The sequence below is a fragment of the Macrobrachium nipponense genome, chromosome 5 (genome assembly GCF_015104395.2).
Source record: "Macrobrachium nipponense isolate FS-2020 chromosome 5, ASM1510439v2, whole genome shotgun sequence".
NCBI lineage: Eukaryota > Metazoa > Arthropoda > Malacostraca > Decapoda > Palaemonidae > Macrobrachium > Macrobrachium nipponense.
Window position 1 is genome coordinate 102,662,785 of NC_061107.1, and position 17,500 is coordinate 102,680,284.

At 41.7% G+C, this 17,500-nt stretch overlaps 2 protein-coding genes across 2 annotated transcripts; both read left to right on the forward strand.

The window, feature by feature from the left end:
* Positions 1–10,197: 10,197 nt before the first annotated feature.
* LOC135215873 (proline-rich proteoglycan 2-like) lies at positions 10,198–11,001 on the forward strand. The gene has a single exon (XM_064250827.1). The coding sequence runs from the start codon at positions 10,198–10,200 to the stop codon at positions 10,999–11,001; it is 804 nt and encodes a 267-aa protein (XP_064106897.1).
* Positions 11,002–11,033: 32 nt separating this feature from the next.
* On the forward strand, positions 11,034–11,492 carry LOC135215874 (uncharacterized). The gene has a single exon (XM_064250828.1). The coding sequence runs from the start codon at positions 11,034–11,036 to the stop codon at positions 11,490–11,492; it is 459 nt and encodes a 152-aa protein (XP_064106898.1).
* Positions 11,493–17,500: the final 6,008 nt, after the last annotated feature.

Below are 17,500 nucleotides of genomic sequence, written 5' to 3' on the forward strand. Positions count from 1 at the left end.
CTTAACACCAAAAGTTGTAAATGAATCATCAAGGACAGACAGTGTACAAAAAAATACATTAAGTAATAAAATCAAATAAAAATGATGAACAACAAAATGACACAATTAAAATTGGATATTAAAACACAAAGGTAAAAATTAGTTCATCAACAGGAAATTGAGTTTCAGCACGCTCTCGCGTGAGCAATGACTGGGGTTAAATTTACTTAAGTCTCCCGGGGGGGGGATGAATGCAAACTCAGTTTATTTAACATTCCTGTATGACTGAAATCTAGGTCAAGTGACAAGGAAAACAAGTTTCATTTGCATGACCCACTGAAGTAATTATAACATCCCTTTCACTTTGAACAATATAGATTTCACAACGAAAAATACCAACTTGCACAACACTCACAACGGTGAATTTAACATCAAGATGAAATGCCTCCTTCATAAAACACTCAAAGGAACTGCAGAGCCATTTATCACGAAAGAGTTTCATTACTTCTTTTGTCGAGAGGCATTCTAATGCCGATGAATGATCTCATACGAAGACTTTGACTACTTTTCGTTACACTTTTTGTAAAGTCATCATGAACGCTAAAATTGACACCGCAACAGTAACTTCTCAGTCAAAATTATGATTTCTATTTATGATTATCGTGTGCATCCTGAGTTAAGTTGGTCCAGTCTTGCAGTCTTTCACTCAGACAAATTGATAAAACTAAGTAATACATAAAAATATTACTTAATCCTAGGACTACCGGCTTTTTACTCAAGTACATAATATGACATATGGTAGTCATATGCTCGCATTGTTCTAGATCTGAGTTTTCGGTTTTCTATGTTGATTTTATACTTTTTTTATGTATATGCAGTTTAGAAAATGAAGCTCATTAAAGATAATTTTCACCACAGGAGCAATGTATATTTTTGAAACCCTTGTATTCATCAAAAAAAAAAAAAAAAAAAAAAAAACAAAAAAAAAAAAAAAAAAGACGGCAGGTAGGGCCCTGTTATTTATCAGTCATATCCTAAAGGGTGGTTATAATATCAGCTTAGACCAGGAATAATGCCAATTCACGTTGGCATTCATAACTACGTCTTTTATTGGATTAGTTTTTTCTTCGTTCGTCGCGTACAGGGCTACAGTATAAAATGAAAATTATATCTAATCAACCTTTCACTCGTAAATATATTTAACCATGAATATCCTTTCACATTGTGATTTTGTGTCATTTTTACCCAATCACAAAACCAAGTTTTGCAAACGTAATTTTTCTTTTGTTCTCTTGATTTTGATTTATAGTTAGATCTAAATTGGTCGAACAACTTTGATGAAGACATGTTTTAAAATCCATATTATAAAAGTTAGATTTATTTGCTTCAAAGAATTATTCACTCTGAAATGTCTGAATATCAGTAGAGATTCATTTTTCATGTAAATCAGAGAAGCAGGTACGAAATAATACGAACTCTGTTCCTCCTCTCTCCGGCTTCGTAATAGGAAGAAACAATTTACATAAAGTCAGTGCTGGCATCAAATGAACGTGTAAACTTTTTAGAGTTTAAGAAAAGATTCGAAAGATTCTGGAATAACTGCAGACGATCTGGAAAGGCCTGGATTAAAGTGCGACGAAGTATTTCTTCTAATGGGACGTGTTGGAGAGGCAGTTTGGGTGTTGTAATTATATGCATTAATTGCGCGTTTTGCTGGATCTGTCTGTCTGTCTGTCGGCCTTTCTTAGTAATTGCACGTTTTGCTGGTTCTCTCTCTCTCTCTCTCTCTCTCTCTCTCTCTCTCTCTCATGCAGATACTCACACACGCACGCACGCACTTACTGAGCGAGCCTTCGCAGTAATTTGTGAAGAGAGGGCCGAAGAAGACAAGATGTTTACTTTTGCTCTCAGAAGTCTTGGCCTCCGGAATTATCTTGTTTGTATACAAGATAGTCAGAGTCGAGCTCAAGAGGCGAAAGCTTCTTTCCCGGCCTTTGGTGAATGTTTAACTAAAGCTCTGCTTGCTTTGAAGTGAAGTCGAGGGGTCCCAAAAGGGATTCTTGACGCTCGTAACTAAGAAGAACGTGTTTTGTTTTGCCTTTCACACTTTTCACTCTTGCAAAGAGGATGAATGTTTGAATTTTGGAAGATGCTTCCGAAAGCTTTTTTTTTTTTTTTTTTTTTTTTTTTTTGCAAATGTCTGTTAGGCCTAAAATTTCGAGGTATTTGGATAATGAATAATGTTCCTCCCAGTGAGGACTTTATCGACGAATTATCTGATGATTTTCCTTATTTTCAATCAAACATATGAGCACATATTTTGCCGAAAACTATGTCTCTTCACTCCGAATTATCTTTAATCACAGCGTATAATTTGTCATTATGAACTGACACAAGTGTTCATGTCTGAATGACTCTCCTGTTTATGTGATGTGTCGTGAAAGGCAGGTATTTTCTTGCGTGGTCTCTGTCTTGCTTTAAGATTTTTTTTCTTTTGCTTTATAGCACGTATGTTGAAGTATCCATTTTATTCATGATACAACTGTGAGCTTTAATCTAACGTTCATAAGAGATTTAGGACATTGATAAGGTGTTTAACTTTCACTCTTGAAAGTAAATTGATTGAATATATCGTCTTTCAAATAAATGAATTTCTTGTTATTTTTAAAGGATAGAATGCAAAAACTTCAATAGCTACTTTTTATACCACGTAACTGTTTATAGAGTTCCTTCCTGATAGAGTGGTTAGACATTCTGAACATTTCATCAAATTTTATTATGCTAATAAAATTTGATAATTGCGTCTGTTTCATCCATCAGAAAGCTTCTGAACAACAATACGCATATACATATACTTGTATTTAGAAATTTGACATGACTTGCGTGCAACTGATTTGCTATGTAGGCCTACCTAACACTATTACTCGGTAGTATTGGCTAATTGCAAAATTAGCGCGAGTCACAAAGTCGACAGTTCAGTATTTCTTTTAAGAGAAATCCAAAGTCATGCATCTGCTATCTTTGCCATTTTATTTGGTGGATTGGACGAGAAAATCATCCCAAGCCCAATTAACTCGATCTTTTCTCGTGATCTGTTACGCCTGAATTGGTCTCGTACACGAAAAACAACTTCTTTACCGTATTCTGGGTGAACTTCTCTAGAACGAGTTTGATCTATAATGAACAGGATTGTTAGCACAGAATGTTGAAGCCTTTTTATAAATACCAGTTTATATTCGGCGTCAGGGATAGATTTATATAAACATATTTATATTTAATTTTCAACTCTCTCTTCTCTCTCTCTCTCTCTCTCTCTCTCTCTCTCTCTCTCTCTCTGTGCTATCTGTTTCAGACTTTGTGCGAATTTGTTTTTTTTGTCTCTGTCTTTCTCTTAATCATCATGATACCATGTGTAAATACATATTACTTCATGATGCTGTCAACCCATTTTCATTGTACATTACACTTATTTACCAATTGATCTCTACCAAAAAAGATAAAATGTGATAAGAAACTGGACGAAAGAAACTCTGGAGACATAATTAAAGAAACTCACCAACTGACATTTTCGGGGCTATCATCACGCCACATCAATTTTCGAAACCCAATGGGGGATGTCATTTCACCCTAATGACGAGCAGAAAAGTGTGGGGGAAGTGGGGAGTCTATTTGAGAGATAATTCCTCTTCGTTTGAGGCGAAAGGAAATAAGTGGAATGATCTAGACATTTAACTAACGACATCCCCTCAATAGAAAAAAAAAAGAAAAAAATGGGGTTCAAAGACCAATACTGAGGGATTTTCTTTTCAGTTCCGGGGCAATAATTCTTTCATGTTCTGCGTTCTCTTGATGCTTAACCTTTGGGAGATTAGTTCTAAATCATTCCAATTTAAATGAGATGTTACGTCTCACTAGATGAAGTTTCAGAAGATGGGGCTGATTTTTTTTTTTTTTTAGAGAGAGAGAGAGAGAGAGAGAGAGAGAGAGAGAGAGGAGAGAGAGAGAATCTTTTGCTTTTTTTCTTTACCTTGTTTGTTGAGAACCTCATTATGACAGATCATGCCATAATATAAAAAAGTAAGAAATCCAGTGACTTAGAAATATTGCTCAAAGGAATGGAAGATAGTAAGAGGAGTAACCTTAATATATTCAAAACGAACCTAAGAACCAGTTTTCAAGTTTCAATCATGAGTAGAAATATGGAGTCTTGGTGTACGTGTCCATGAATCCGTCAGTCATTCAGTGCTTACAGAGTAAAAGACAAGAACTGGAACCAACCAAGGAAAAGGTACAGAAATATTAATATTTGCGGAAATTACTTTTTACATAAGTAGGAATCAGGCTTTGAGAGTTACATTAACTTTGCGTTCCCAGGTAATCAGTGCATTGAATACTGGGACTATCTCAAGAAATTATACAATGTTATCTCTGAATCGATTCGTCGCTTTAGCCAGGGACGCAACTTTTTTCAGTCCAGTAGAATTTCTCAAGGCCTGTTTAATCCATAAGTGGATGAAATTCCCTATATATAGGCCTTGCAGTTTTTTTACCATCTATGCAGTAAAGACTTTTGTACAGTACTCCTGTAGGCGTTAGCAAGCATTACTTCTCCAAAGAGACTGTATAAATCTGTCTGTCTGCAATAGAATTTCTTGCCGGAATTTTCAAAGAAGACTTTAATGCAGGCTTCCCAAACAGAACCAAGGATATAGTTCTGCAAGATTTAGTTCAGTTTAATTGGCCACCTCTGCATAACCTGTTGATAGCATAGCCCCTCGTTTTCTGGATTTCTAGGTTAATAAAGAGGCTCTTGGCATCAAGAGTAACAAAATGTGGAAACGGCCCTGAAGCTGCTGGCCTCAGCTTTTACGCGTATACTAATTAGAACCTCATTAAGGAATCATTTAATGATTTCTAAATGAGGCGCTGCTACTCAGACGATCTGTATGGCCAGTCTTGTGCTGCACTGTCAGTCACTGCTATCACAATGGGCGTTTGGTTTCTCTTGTAAACAGGCACTTCGTACTCTTTCGCATTATTTATTACCGTTTTCTTTGATGCTTCAGCATAAATAATACAGGTTCTAAACCTACGCCTCTGTCGCTAACGTCACAGATGTCGAGTTGGGCTGTGGTAAAAAAAAAAAAAAAAAAAAAAAGACAAGAAAAGAATTTAAAAGTGACCGTTTCAGTGACGCTGATTTTACGTGGCGTCTTTAGTAATTTAGACTCTGTGTTTAACTTTCTTAAGTTCTTTCGTAACGAAATCACAGGTACTTGTTGGTGTTGGGGGGGGGGGGGGGGGATCTTTCTTCTGACGTGGAGGAAAACAATCTCTCTTTAATTTTCTTTCTTCGGTGACAGTTTCAGAAGACTTTTGTACGTCCTCTGTTTAATTCTTTATTTGCTTTTCGGAACCTGGACACTCAACCCAGCCCCGTACCCCCGTCTCAGCACCCAAACCCCACCCCACCCCAGCCCATCTTGTTCCTAAACACCCTTAAAGAGAAAGTGAACATTGTTATATATAAATGTGTGTTATACAAGGAAATATTTCACCATCCTTTCGTGGCATTAACATAATGACTGGAATTTCTAAAGGACGCCAGTGTGAAAAATCAAATCAGGTACGTTCTATTTACTTTGTTTCTAACGTGCCCAGCTTTAGCATTGTTTATTGCTATTTGATAAATTTTTTTTAGTTTTGTTATTATTAATTGAAACTATGTGTATTAAATTCCTTTCTTTCTGATTTTTTTTTATTCAAGTTTTCGTTCTTTAATTACTTCGTTTTTCATTTTTTGTTTTGCTTTATTCATTTTGATGTTAGCTCATATTATGAGTTGTAATATAACATTTTATAATATAAGATGATATAATGTTTGCAATTTCGTTGTGTTTTCTCATTCATTTTTTTAAGAAGTTTCAAAATATCCCAAAGACTGAAACTTTCAGAATCCTTTGAGAATGGAAACAATATCTTGGAGTTTCGCCGTAATTTTATCATTATTAAGTTCCATTCTTTATTCATCAAAGAATAAGAAGATTTTGCTTCCTGGTATATTCATTTTCATTCGAATAGCAAAGCGCTACAGATATTAATTTTAATAATACGCACAACTTTCATTCCAAAATTCCTATTTTTCTTCTACAGAGGTGTAGTGGTATTCCCTGCGTTTACTTCCGTGAACAGATATGGTAACTTTTTTTTTTAGTACTTTTCTGGTAAATTCAGATACTGATCATGAAGCTTGCTTATTATAATCTTTCTTTTGTCCTTCTTTATGTCTGTTATACAGTGAAGCTCTACTCATTAAAACTAATGAAGAGGTGCGTCATTCATAGCCATTTTATATTGCAATAAAGCTCAGAAGATATGATCATCTACTAGATAGTTATGATACCATTCATCCCCTTAGGAGGAGTGGCCAAGTAATCAACAAGGAGAAAACATCTCGTTGCATAAAATTGAAAGGTTCTATTTAGTTCGAAATATAGTTGTGTATAAGTGGGCAGCTCCTCGTTGGACTAGCGGTTTTCGTGCTCGGCTACCAATCTGGTTGTCCGAAGTTCGATTCTCTACTCGGCCAACGCGGAATCAGAGGAATTTATTTCTGGTGATAGAAATTCATTTCTCGATGTAATATGGTTCGGATTCCACAATAAGCTGTAGGTCCCGTTGCTACGTGATCAATTGGTTCCTAGCCACGTACAAATAACTAATCCTTCGGGCCTGCCCTAGGAGAGCTGTCAATCAGCTCAGTGGTCTGGTAAAACTAAGATATAATTATTATATACGTAAGTGGGTTTAGTATTCCAGCCATTAGGATACTCAAATTGCTAGCAATAGTGTCTTGGTTCGCTTGTGCGTTAGTGTGTGTATGCATGTGGGTAAATGTGCGTGTGCATTTATTTATGTCTGTAAGAATAATGAGAATGTCTTATAAATCTCTTGTACATTTACATCAGTCCAACTGGCAACACTATAGCATGATGTAGTATTTACTTCCAAACTTTTTCAAAAGACTTGTGGGAACCAAGAAAATCTTCCTGGTAACATTTAATGACCTTTCGTGAAATTTCTTGATCCGGTCCCAGGGAATTCTGTTCTTAAAAAGTTTTAGAATTACCGTAATTGGGGCTGAATTAATCCCTTATTATAATTCTGAAGAAGCGTAACATTTCTCCCGACAAATTCTTTCAGCGAAAATCACCACGTTCAAGTGTTGGATATTCACTTTGTTCTTAAAAGTTTCGAAGATTTGTTACCCACTTCTGGAAAGTGTTAATGAATCACTTATTTTACTTTTGTGCTGTACGATCTTTCCAGTCAGCCCCAAGATCTGGAAGGATTAGACTCAACACTTCATATTTCTTGCACTTGGATCCGAAAGCTTTATAGAGACGAGCGTATCTAAAAAGCGCGAAGAATTCGAGAAGTTAGGAGGGCATTGTGGCTATTACAATTGCATATGTATCTGGTAAAATGTGAACAGTTGATTTATATATATATATATAATATATAATATATATAATATATTATATATATAATATATATATAATATAATATATTATATATATAAAGATAAGGAGGTCAGTGGAAATAGACTGGTGAATAGAAACAATTTTATTTGTGCCGACGTTTCCAGACAGCAAGTCTTATTTTCAAGGCTGCAATTAAAGAATAAATATTGTTGATTATAAGTACAAATAAATTATACAATAATCTTTTTAAAACCAAATGTAAATAATGATAGACTAATTATTGCTGGAGGTACTACCAACCTACATAGGAGGGAGAAGGAGGTCGACTGAAATGAGGACAGCAGTGTTGCTGTTGTATCCGCGTTAAGTTCCAGCAAGCGCTTAGTGGCGTTTTTCAAGCGATGCTTGTTTACTTTTGGCCCTCTATACGAAAACAAAGAAAACGAAATTCCTACCTTACTCGGTAAACTAAATTATTTTATTTTCTAATTGTGAACAATGTTTCATCCGAGTCTGTCACAGACATGTGTAATATCAGAATCGATGTGTTCGTCACTATTTGACCATATAATCATGCACTGTTCCTCGGCATCATTATTAATATTTTGAGGCTGTGTGTCACATATTATAACACTATTGTCTGCATTGATGTGTTCATCACTATCTGACGATATAATCGTGCACTGTTCCTTGTCATCATTATTAACATTTCGAGGCTGCTCATTTTCACTTTTTTTTTTCATCATCATCTTCGTATGGAGTTGAGTAATCTCCAGGAAAAAAGACTTTTAATATGTAATCATGTGAATCATATGAATCCACTAATTCATTGTCGTCCTGAGTTTCACAAATTTCAACTTCAGTTTCATCTTTGGAAAATAGCAGTTTTCTGGGGGAAAAAATTCTATATATAATCACGCGATTTGCCGCCACTCATATTTTCTTCATTTAAAAGCCATCTGGTGTATATGGTCAATATAAAGTATCGAACGGGATAAACAATTATCTAAGGTAAGTCATAAGCGCTCCATTTTCCCATAATTCCTCTTTTTTTTCCCTTACGTTTTGGACAATGACCATCTCAAACGTCCTGGGACACGTGGCAGGCCTCGCCCGCCCGTCCTAGGACACGTGGCAAGCCACACTTGCTGTCCCGGAACACATAGCAGCCCTCACCCGCCCGTCCCGGGACATGTGGCGGGCCTTGCCCGCCCGTCCCGGGATACGTGGCGGGCCATGCCCGGCTGTCCCGTGACACTTGGCAAGCATCTCCTGACCGTCCCGGGACACATAGCGGGCCTCGCCCGCTGTCCCGGGAAACTTGGCAGGCCACGCCTGCCTGTCCCAGGACACGGCAGGCCTCGCCAGCCTGTCCCGGGAAACTTGGCAAGCCACACCCACCCGTCCCGGGACACGTGGCGGGCCTCGCCTGCCCATCCCGAGACAAGTGGCGAGCCTCACCCGCCTGTCCCGGGACACGTGGCGGGCCACGCCCGCCTGTCCCAGGACCCTTGGCCGGCCCGGCTTACCAAGAGTCCCGGGATGGGGGGACAAGGCCCGCCACGTGTCCCGGGACACTTAGTGGGCCATGCCCATCCCACCCGTTACACATGGTGGGCCTCACCCGCCCGTCCCGGGATGCGTGGCAAACCCTGCCCGCCTTTCCCTGGACAAGTGGCGGGCCTTCCCCACCCATCCCGGGACACTTGGCGGGCCATGCTCGCCCGTCCCGGGACACGTAGCGGGCCTCGCCCACTCGTCCCAGGACACATGGTGGCCACCGCCCACCCGTCCCAGGAGACGTGGCAGGCCACACCGCCCATCCCAGGACGCGTTGCGGGCCATGCCCCACCCGCCCCGGGACACGTCGCAGCCCAAACCACCCCTACCGGATGCGTGGAGGCACGCCGCCCACCCGTTCCCATGATGCGCGGCAGACCCCACCCATCAACCCGGGACGCCATGGCGGGCCCCGCTCACCCACTCACGGGACACGTGGCAGGCCTGGCCGCATTGTCCAGGGACCACTTAGCAGGCGGGCCTGCCGTCCCGGGTACACGTGGCGGGCCTGGCTTGCCTGTCCCGGAACACGTGGCGGGCCTTGACCACCCGTTCATCTCGGGACACGTGGTGGGCCTCGCTCGCCCGCCCATCCTGTGACATGTGGTGGGCCTCATCCGCCCATCCCAAGACACGTGGTGGGCACCACCCCCCGCCCATCCCGGGAGATGTGGCGGGCCATATCCGCCCATCCCGTTATGCGTGTCGGGCCACGCCCGCCCGTCCCAGGACACATGGCAGGCCATGCCCGCCTGTCCCTGGACACTTGGCGGGCCCCGCCCAACCCGTCCCAGGACGTGTGGCAGACCCCGCCACCCGCCCCATCCGTGACGCATGGCGGACCCCGCCTGCCCATCACGGGACACGTGGCGGGCCTGGCCCGCCCGTCCCGGGACTTGTGGCGGGCCTAGCCCGCCAGTTCCGGGACACATGGCAGGCCTGGCCCACCTGTCCCGGAACACGTGGCATGCTATGCCCGCCTGTCCTGGGACCCTTGGTAGGCCTCGCCCGCCAAGTGTCCTGGGACGGGCGGGTGAGGCTCGCTACGTGTCCCAGGACACATGGCGTGCCATGCCCACCCAGCCCGGGACATGTGGCGGGCCTTGCCCGTCCATCCTAGGACACGAGGTGGACATCGCCCGCCCATCCCAGGAGACGTGGCATCCCAGGACACATGGCGAGCCCTGCCCGCCCGTCCCGGGACGCATGGTGGGCCCCGCACACCCATCTCGGGACATGTGTCAAGCCCCATCCGCCCGTCCCGAGATGTGTGGCGGGCCCCACTCACCCCTCCCGGGATGCATGGGGGGTACCGCCTGCCCGTCCCGGGACATGTGACGGGCCTCCCCCGCCCGTCCCAGGACATGTGACGGGCACCGCCCGCCCGTCCCGGGACAAGTGGCAGTTACCGCCCGCCTGTCCCGGGACACGTGGCAGGCCTTGCTTGCCCGTCCCGGGATGCATGGCAAACCCTGTCCGCCCATCCCTGGACGAGTGGTGGGCCTCACCCACCCATCCCGGGACACTTGGCGGGCCATGCCAGCCCGTCTTGGGACACTTGGCGGGCCTCACCCGAACGCCTGATCCAGGACATGTGGCGGGCCTCGCCCACCTGTCCCCGGACACGTGGCGGGCCTTGCCCGCCGGTCCCGGCACACGTTTCGGGCCTTGCCCGCCCGTCCCAGGACGCGTGGCGAGCCCCGCCCGCCCGTCCCGGGATGCATGGCAGACCCCACCCTCCCATCCCAGGACGCAAGGTGGGCCCCGCACACCCATCCCTGGACATGTGTCGAGCCCCGTCCACCCGTCCCGGAATGCGTGGCGGGCCCTACCCACCCGTCTCTGGATGCGTGGCAGGGCCTGCCCGCCCATCCCAGGACGCGTGGCAGACCCCACCTACCCGTCCCGGTACGCGTGGCGAGCCCCGCCCGCCCATCCCTTGACACGTGGCGGGGACCGCCCGCCTGTCCCATCATAGACAACACCTTTGCTTAGTTTTAGAACCAGAATATGCCACTCACTCCTTCCAGTTCTCCTGGGTCTTCTCAGAATCCTTTCAGTTCTCTTGGGGCTTCTCTGAATCCTTTCAGTCCTCCTGGGGCTTCTCAGAATCCTTTCAGTTCTCCTGGGGCTTCTTTGAATACTTTCAGTACTCCTGGGGCTTCTCAGAATCCTTTCAGTCCTCCTGGGGCGTCTCAGAATTCTTTCAGTTCTCCTGGGGCTTCTCAGAATCCTTTCAGTTCTCCTGGGGATTCTCAGAATCCTTTCAGTCCTCCTGGGGATTCTCAGAATCTTTTCAGTTCTCCTGGGGCTTCTCTGAATCCTTTCAGTTCTCCTGGGGATTCTCAGAATCCTTTCAGTTCTCCTGGGGCTTCTTTGAATACTTTCAGTACTCCTGGGGCTTCTCAGAATCCTTTCACTCCTCCTGGGGCTTCTCAGAATTCTTTCAGTCCTCCTGGGGCTTTTTAGAATCCTTTCAGTCCTCCTGGGGCTTTTTAGAATCCTTTCAGTCCTCCTGGGGCTTTTTTGAATCCTTTCAGTTTTCCTGGGGCTTCTCAGAATCCTTTCAGTTCTCCTGGGGCTTCTCTGAATCCTTTCAGTTCTCCTGGGGCTTCACAGAATCATTTCAGTTCTCCTGGGGGCTTCTTTGAATCCTATGCTTCTTCTCCTGGCACTCCACCAATCCTGACATTTTCCTCACGCTTTCTTCAATCCTCCCATCTTCCTTTCCCTTTATGGAATCAATAAAACTCTTAAGAAAACATTTTAGCATATTTATTTCCCTGCAACTTCAACTTCCTTCAAGGATCAACAAAGCAAACTTATTACAAATAAACATTAAACTTTCCATACAACAAACATTGTCCTCAAATTTTTCACATCTCATCCATCTTTGTGAGGCCAGCGCCATTCCTTGAAGATCGCGCCATTCCTTGAAGATCGCGCCATTCCTTGGAGATCGCGCCATTCCTTGAAGTCGAACAGCTGCTCCTTCAGTTTCCAGTTGTCTTTCTCCAGGCGTCTGTTTTTCCCCTGCAGGTTCTTCAGGTTGTAAACCAACTTCTCCTTCGCTCCTCGCAAATGTCCAACCTCATCTTCCAGCTTTTCATTCCATTCGCCCTGGACACCGGTCTTCCTCTCCAGCCACGATTTCCTTTCTCTAGAAGGCATGTCAGCTCCTTCCTCTTGAGTTTTGCAGCCTCAACTTCACACTGGAGTCCACACTTTTCCTTCCTGAGGTCTTCCACTTCCTTCTGCAGGTGCTCGAACTTGACCTCGACGTCTTTCCTGCCTGATTCACGCTCTTCGGTCGCGTCCTTTTGTTCCTGGATGAGCCTCGCCATCCGCGCAGCTTCTTGCTTTTTAACTGCGGGTCTTTCTCCTTCTGTCGTACGAGTTCCTCTTGCCTCTCAACCTGGCTGTTTGCCTCTGCCAACCGCACTGTTAATTCCCTTATCCTCTCACATAGGACATCGTTTCTCTCCCCAATTTCCTTTGTCTTTTCCATCAGCTGCTGATTTTCATCTGTGATCTTGAGGATCTTGTCTTCCAGCTGCCGGTTTTCCCTCTTTTCTTGATCGTTCTCCCTCTTCAGGAACAACGTGTCAGCTTCGAGCGAGTAGGCCCTATCTTGCCAGGCCTGCTGTTGCAACACCTGAGTGATCTGGATCAAACGAGTGTGTTCTTCCCTTCCGCTCGCCTTCTGAATCTCTTCATTGTCGTCAAGCCTCTGTTGCAGCTTAAGAATTATCTTGTCCAAGTTCATTTGCTGCTCTCTCTGGCACCGGATGGCGTCTCGCCAAGCCGCAATTCTCTCCTTCAGTTCCTTCTCCGTGGGCTGTTCAACTCCATCAACAGTAGTCAGGAAGAACCTCACTAGTGAATAGGCAGCCACGGTAAACAAGATGACTATTCCTGCGTTGGCCTTCCCTCCGTATTTCGAACAATATCTGAACATACCCAGTTCATATACTCTCCTCTCATACTCTCTCGATTTTTCGTTGATTTTCTACACACCACGAGAGATATTTCGATTTATCAAAATATAGCAGGAAATATTCTGAACATTTTTTTTAACTCTGCCTTGTCTCTTGATGTTATAAATTGCTGAAATCTCTCTCTCGCTCTCAGGGATTTTTTGCAGTACGTAACTTCTATGTCTGATCTCTCTCTCTCTCTCTCTCTCTCTCTCTCTCTCTCTCTCTCTCCATGCGGGATTTTTTGTTAATCTTATCTGTTAAAATAAATTTGGGATTTTCCTTTATTTACCTTTTTGTCTATAAGAAATACAATACTACCTACAGGCGGGTAATTGCAACTTAGGGGAAAAATGGCCATTCTTCTAAGGCAAGTTTCATTTTTATTGAATTTTACAGGATAACTAATTAAAAGATACAATTCTAAACGAATTAGCAGAAACATTAAGAGAAATATATATATATATAAATATATATATTATATATATATATATATATATATATATGTATATATATATATATATATATATATATATATATATATATATATATATATTATTTATATATTAATTAACTACTCAACCATAAACATTTTCAAAAACTATAGGTAAGTTTTAAGATTTTAAATGTATGTCATATGGATACAAAGAGAAGATGAACTGAAATTTAATATTACATTTTGTCCTACATAAAAGTGAAAAAATATATAAAGGAGTACAATTTTATTAGAACATAACTCGCGTTCGTAAACTGAAATGTGATATGAAAACAAAGTAGAAAACACTGACATCCCTATTCTTATTTAATGCGAAAATGACACTATCCATGAATTAGCGCGACTCGACGCGACGCGTTTGGTGTTTGATATAATATGCAGGCAGCTTTCTGAACGTTGGAAATATTTGAGTCTCCTTGTAACACATTAAAAATGGGATGTAAATATCCACTTCACAATTATCTTATTATTTGAAAACATAGAAATAATAAGAATTGTTTTGAATGCGGTTCAGCGACCATTAATCACCTGGAATCTAGATTCAGTCCCAATACAATAACAGAACAAAAGTAAACACATTTTCCAGGGAATCCATGTCATGTGACTGGAAATTCTTTGTACAATTCTGGGACGGACGGTCAATTTGAAACACAGTAGTTTTAAAGAATGTGGTATTCCAATAAAATATGCAGCACTCCTACAGTACTGTGTAACCACACTATAACATCAAATTGTTTTAAAACTGAAAATTTCATAGAGATGATAAAAATTTGAATTCCATTTTCAAGTGTTCAGTCATTGACTAATTAATTATGTAGTATACTACCGGATGTTTCGAAATTAGAGCCCCCCCCCCCCACCCCACAGAACAAATGGAAAGTTATGAAGTTTTCCTGCTATAGGCTATCTCCAATTACATTATCTTAAGTTTCTATTAAGTCATTTTTCATTTTGCATTTCTTGTATTTTCAGACTGAGTGACGGAGTTAGATACAGCCATGGCTAACAACTTGGAGGAAATCAGATGGATTGACCGAATCCAAGCTATAACCTTCAGAGGCCAGGGATGCTGTCGCATCCTTCATTTCACGTTCCTGAATAGCTAAATACTTTAAAAGAGGTGAATCCTTTGTTAAAAGAAACTGGAACAAAAATCCATATGACTGTCATCGCAAAAAGAGTGAGAATCTTGTAAGGCCTGAAGTCCTTTCTCAGGAGTCAAAAGACATCATAGCTGAGGCATTGGGTAGACCAAGAAAGTCTTTATGTAAATTGGCGCTAGAACTAGAAACAAAAAGGGGAAAGAAGAGAAGTTATAGTGCTGTATATCAAGAGTTGAAAAAATCTGGTATCAAGCCATTTCATGTTACCAGCAAGCCCAACATCACTCAGCAACAGAGAGAAGACTGTGCATGGTTTTGTGATTCATTTCTTAAAGATTGGGATGAAGCTGACTTTCTCAATGTTGCTGCATCATATGAATTCTTCATTTACACAGTCAGGAAGCCAAATCATAAAAATGACATCATTTGGGCTGCAAAGTTGGATGATATCAGCAATGACGTGCGCTATCATCAAATTGTGAAATTTCCTGAATGTTTGGGAATTTTTCTCCGTTTCACAGCCAAATGGTTAATGCGGATCATCAAAGAAAAAGAACAGTCATGGAATGGCGAATACTTCAGAGAAACTGTGCTTACTAGTGGAATATTTCCTTTCCTCAAAGATTCTTAAAATGTGTTATCTGTTGAAGAAATCACATTTTTGCATTATAAGGCACCATGTTTCAAGGCTCTTCAGACACAGGAGCTGCTTCGAAACAGTGGTATTGATTTCTTCTTGTCAAGTGAATTTCCAGATAGCTCCCCTGACCTTAATGTGTGTGAAAACATTGGTAGTATCTTAAAGGATCATGTTGAAGTGCTCACATTGAACTATGATGGTATACCAAGCCTCGACGACCTGCGAAGAGAGGTGACTGAAGTGCTCACAGAAATGGAGTTTGAGTCTCAGCTTTTCTGTGATTTACTGAAATCATACCCCTCAAGAATCCAGGCTGTAGTACAGGCAGATGGAGGCCACACAAAATATCAAATACTCAAAGAGAAACTCAAATAAATACCTGTTCTGAATTACTATTGTTTTTGTCCATATCAATTTTAGTTTATGCTGTAGAAGGGGGGGGGGGGGGGAGGCTTCAATTTCGAAACTCCCTGTATATATGTTCATACAACAGAGTAACCTACCTATCATATTGGATATCATTTCTATCGCTATGGAATGCATCCACCTACAATTCCAGTACCTGTTATTTAGTATAACACTGAACTGTCTTCTCTACCAGAGAGAGAGAAACAACAGTTACATTTGCTTTGAATTTGGGAGCACTTTTTTTTTACCTGGTGCAGTAGTTTTCATCAACTGAGACACAATAATCCATATTTAAGATATTTAATTATCTAATTAATTTTGTCTTGAGACCACTAAACTAAACAAAAACAAAAAAATGCTGGCATATTCCATAATCATACAAACTCGCATTGTTAAGAAAGCAGAAGTCTGTAGAAATAGTTATGTAGGGAATATATTAGCTAGGAAAATGTACTAGTAGAGTTATGGTAGATGAAGGCGAAGGAGAGGTAGAGAGAGAGTAGAAACTGAACGCAAAATAGGAAGTTTGAAAAGTGAGACCCATAAAACCAGCGCCTTCCACACAACAAAATGTGATGAGGTAAGTTGTAAGTGTTGAACCTTGACCCATCAAGTGAGTGGTTACGATGGATGACGGCACCCACTAGGATTCGCCCAAGGGTGGGACCGGAAACAGTAGGCGTTCAAGTTCAACCAATTAAGAAGAAATAGGGCATTCTCCAGTTAAAAAGAAGGGGGAGTCTGATTTATCCTTATTTTCGATTACTTATTGAAAACAAACTAATGATGACATATGACAGGGAAAAAGTTTTAATCTGCCCTGGGTCCTGAATCAAATATTGGTGCAAATACAAAAGAAGCTCAACTTCTCACTGCATAAAGAGAACATAATTTCAGGTCTATTTTAAATGTATTATGATGTAAACAGATATTACTATAGTAAATTCACATCACCGGTGCATCTGATGTCTAAGCCAGTCCCTTATGACGCTCCTGATTGGCTGTTGATAAGCCAATCACGAGGCTGGAAACTCTCAGTCTCTCTCAAGAGTTCACATAGGCAGGATGTATGTTCCACCCCTCATGAGGGATACGTCTTTCAAAAGCATCCCTAAGGAGAAGTGGAACATACATGTCTATGTGAACGCTCCAGCCTTGTCATTGGCTTATCAACAGCCAATCAGGAGCGTCATAAGGGACGGGCCTAGACATCAAATACACGGCTGATGTGAATCTACTATAGATTGAATAATGTGCACTACTAATTTTACTTCAACATAAATGTCCTAGATGACATGATAATGGATTGGCGATCTGGGAAGATGGAATACTTAGTCCGCATAATTATGGTTGCCACTTGATCTTTACGAGTTTTGCAGAGATGCAGGTATATATAATATTAGAAGTTTCATTGTCTAAGAACCGTGAGCTCCAAAGATATATCTTTGAAACTCTGGACATTACCTTTGTACAGAGCAAATTAATTAAAAGCGAGAATTCTGGCATTGAAAATCCTTCGTTGAAAACACTGAATATCGCACTTGTTTAGCGTCCTACCTACTAGCGATAAAAAACTGTATGCCCATAGGAGATTGTGGAGGTAATTGATCACTTGTTTACTGCACCTATTCGTAGGATATGATGATCATGAACTTCGCACATAGGGATTTAAACGATTTATATCAATTTCGTTATACTTAAGGTGCATTACTAATATATATAGATATATATATCTATATATTTATGTATCTATATATATATATATATATATATATATATATATCTATATATATAGATATATAGATATATATATCTATATATATAGATATATATATATAATATATATAATATAT

Coding starts and splice junctions, on each gene's coding strand:
- LOC135215873 (XM_064250827.1), top strand. CDS start 10,198: ATGGCGAGCCCTGCCCGCCCGTCCCGGGACGCATGGTGGGCCCCGCAC.
- LOC135215874 (XM_064250828.1), top strand. CDS start 11,034: ATGCCACTCACTCCTTCCAGTTCTCCTGGGTCTTCTCAGAATCCTTTC.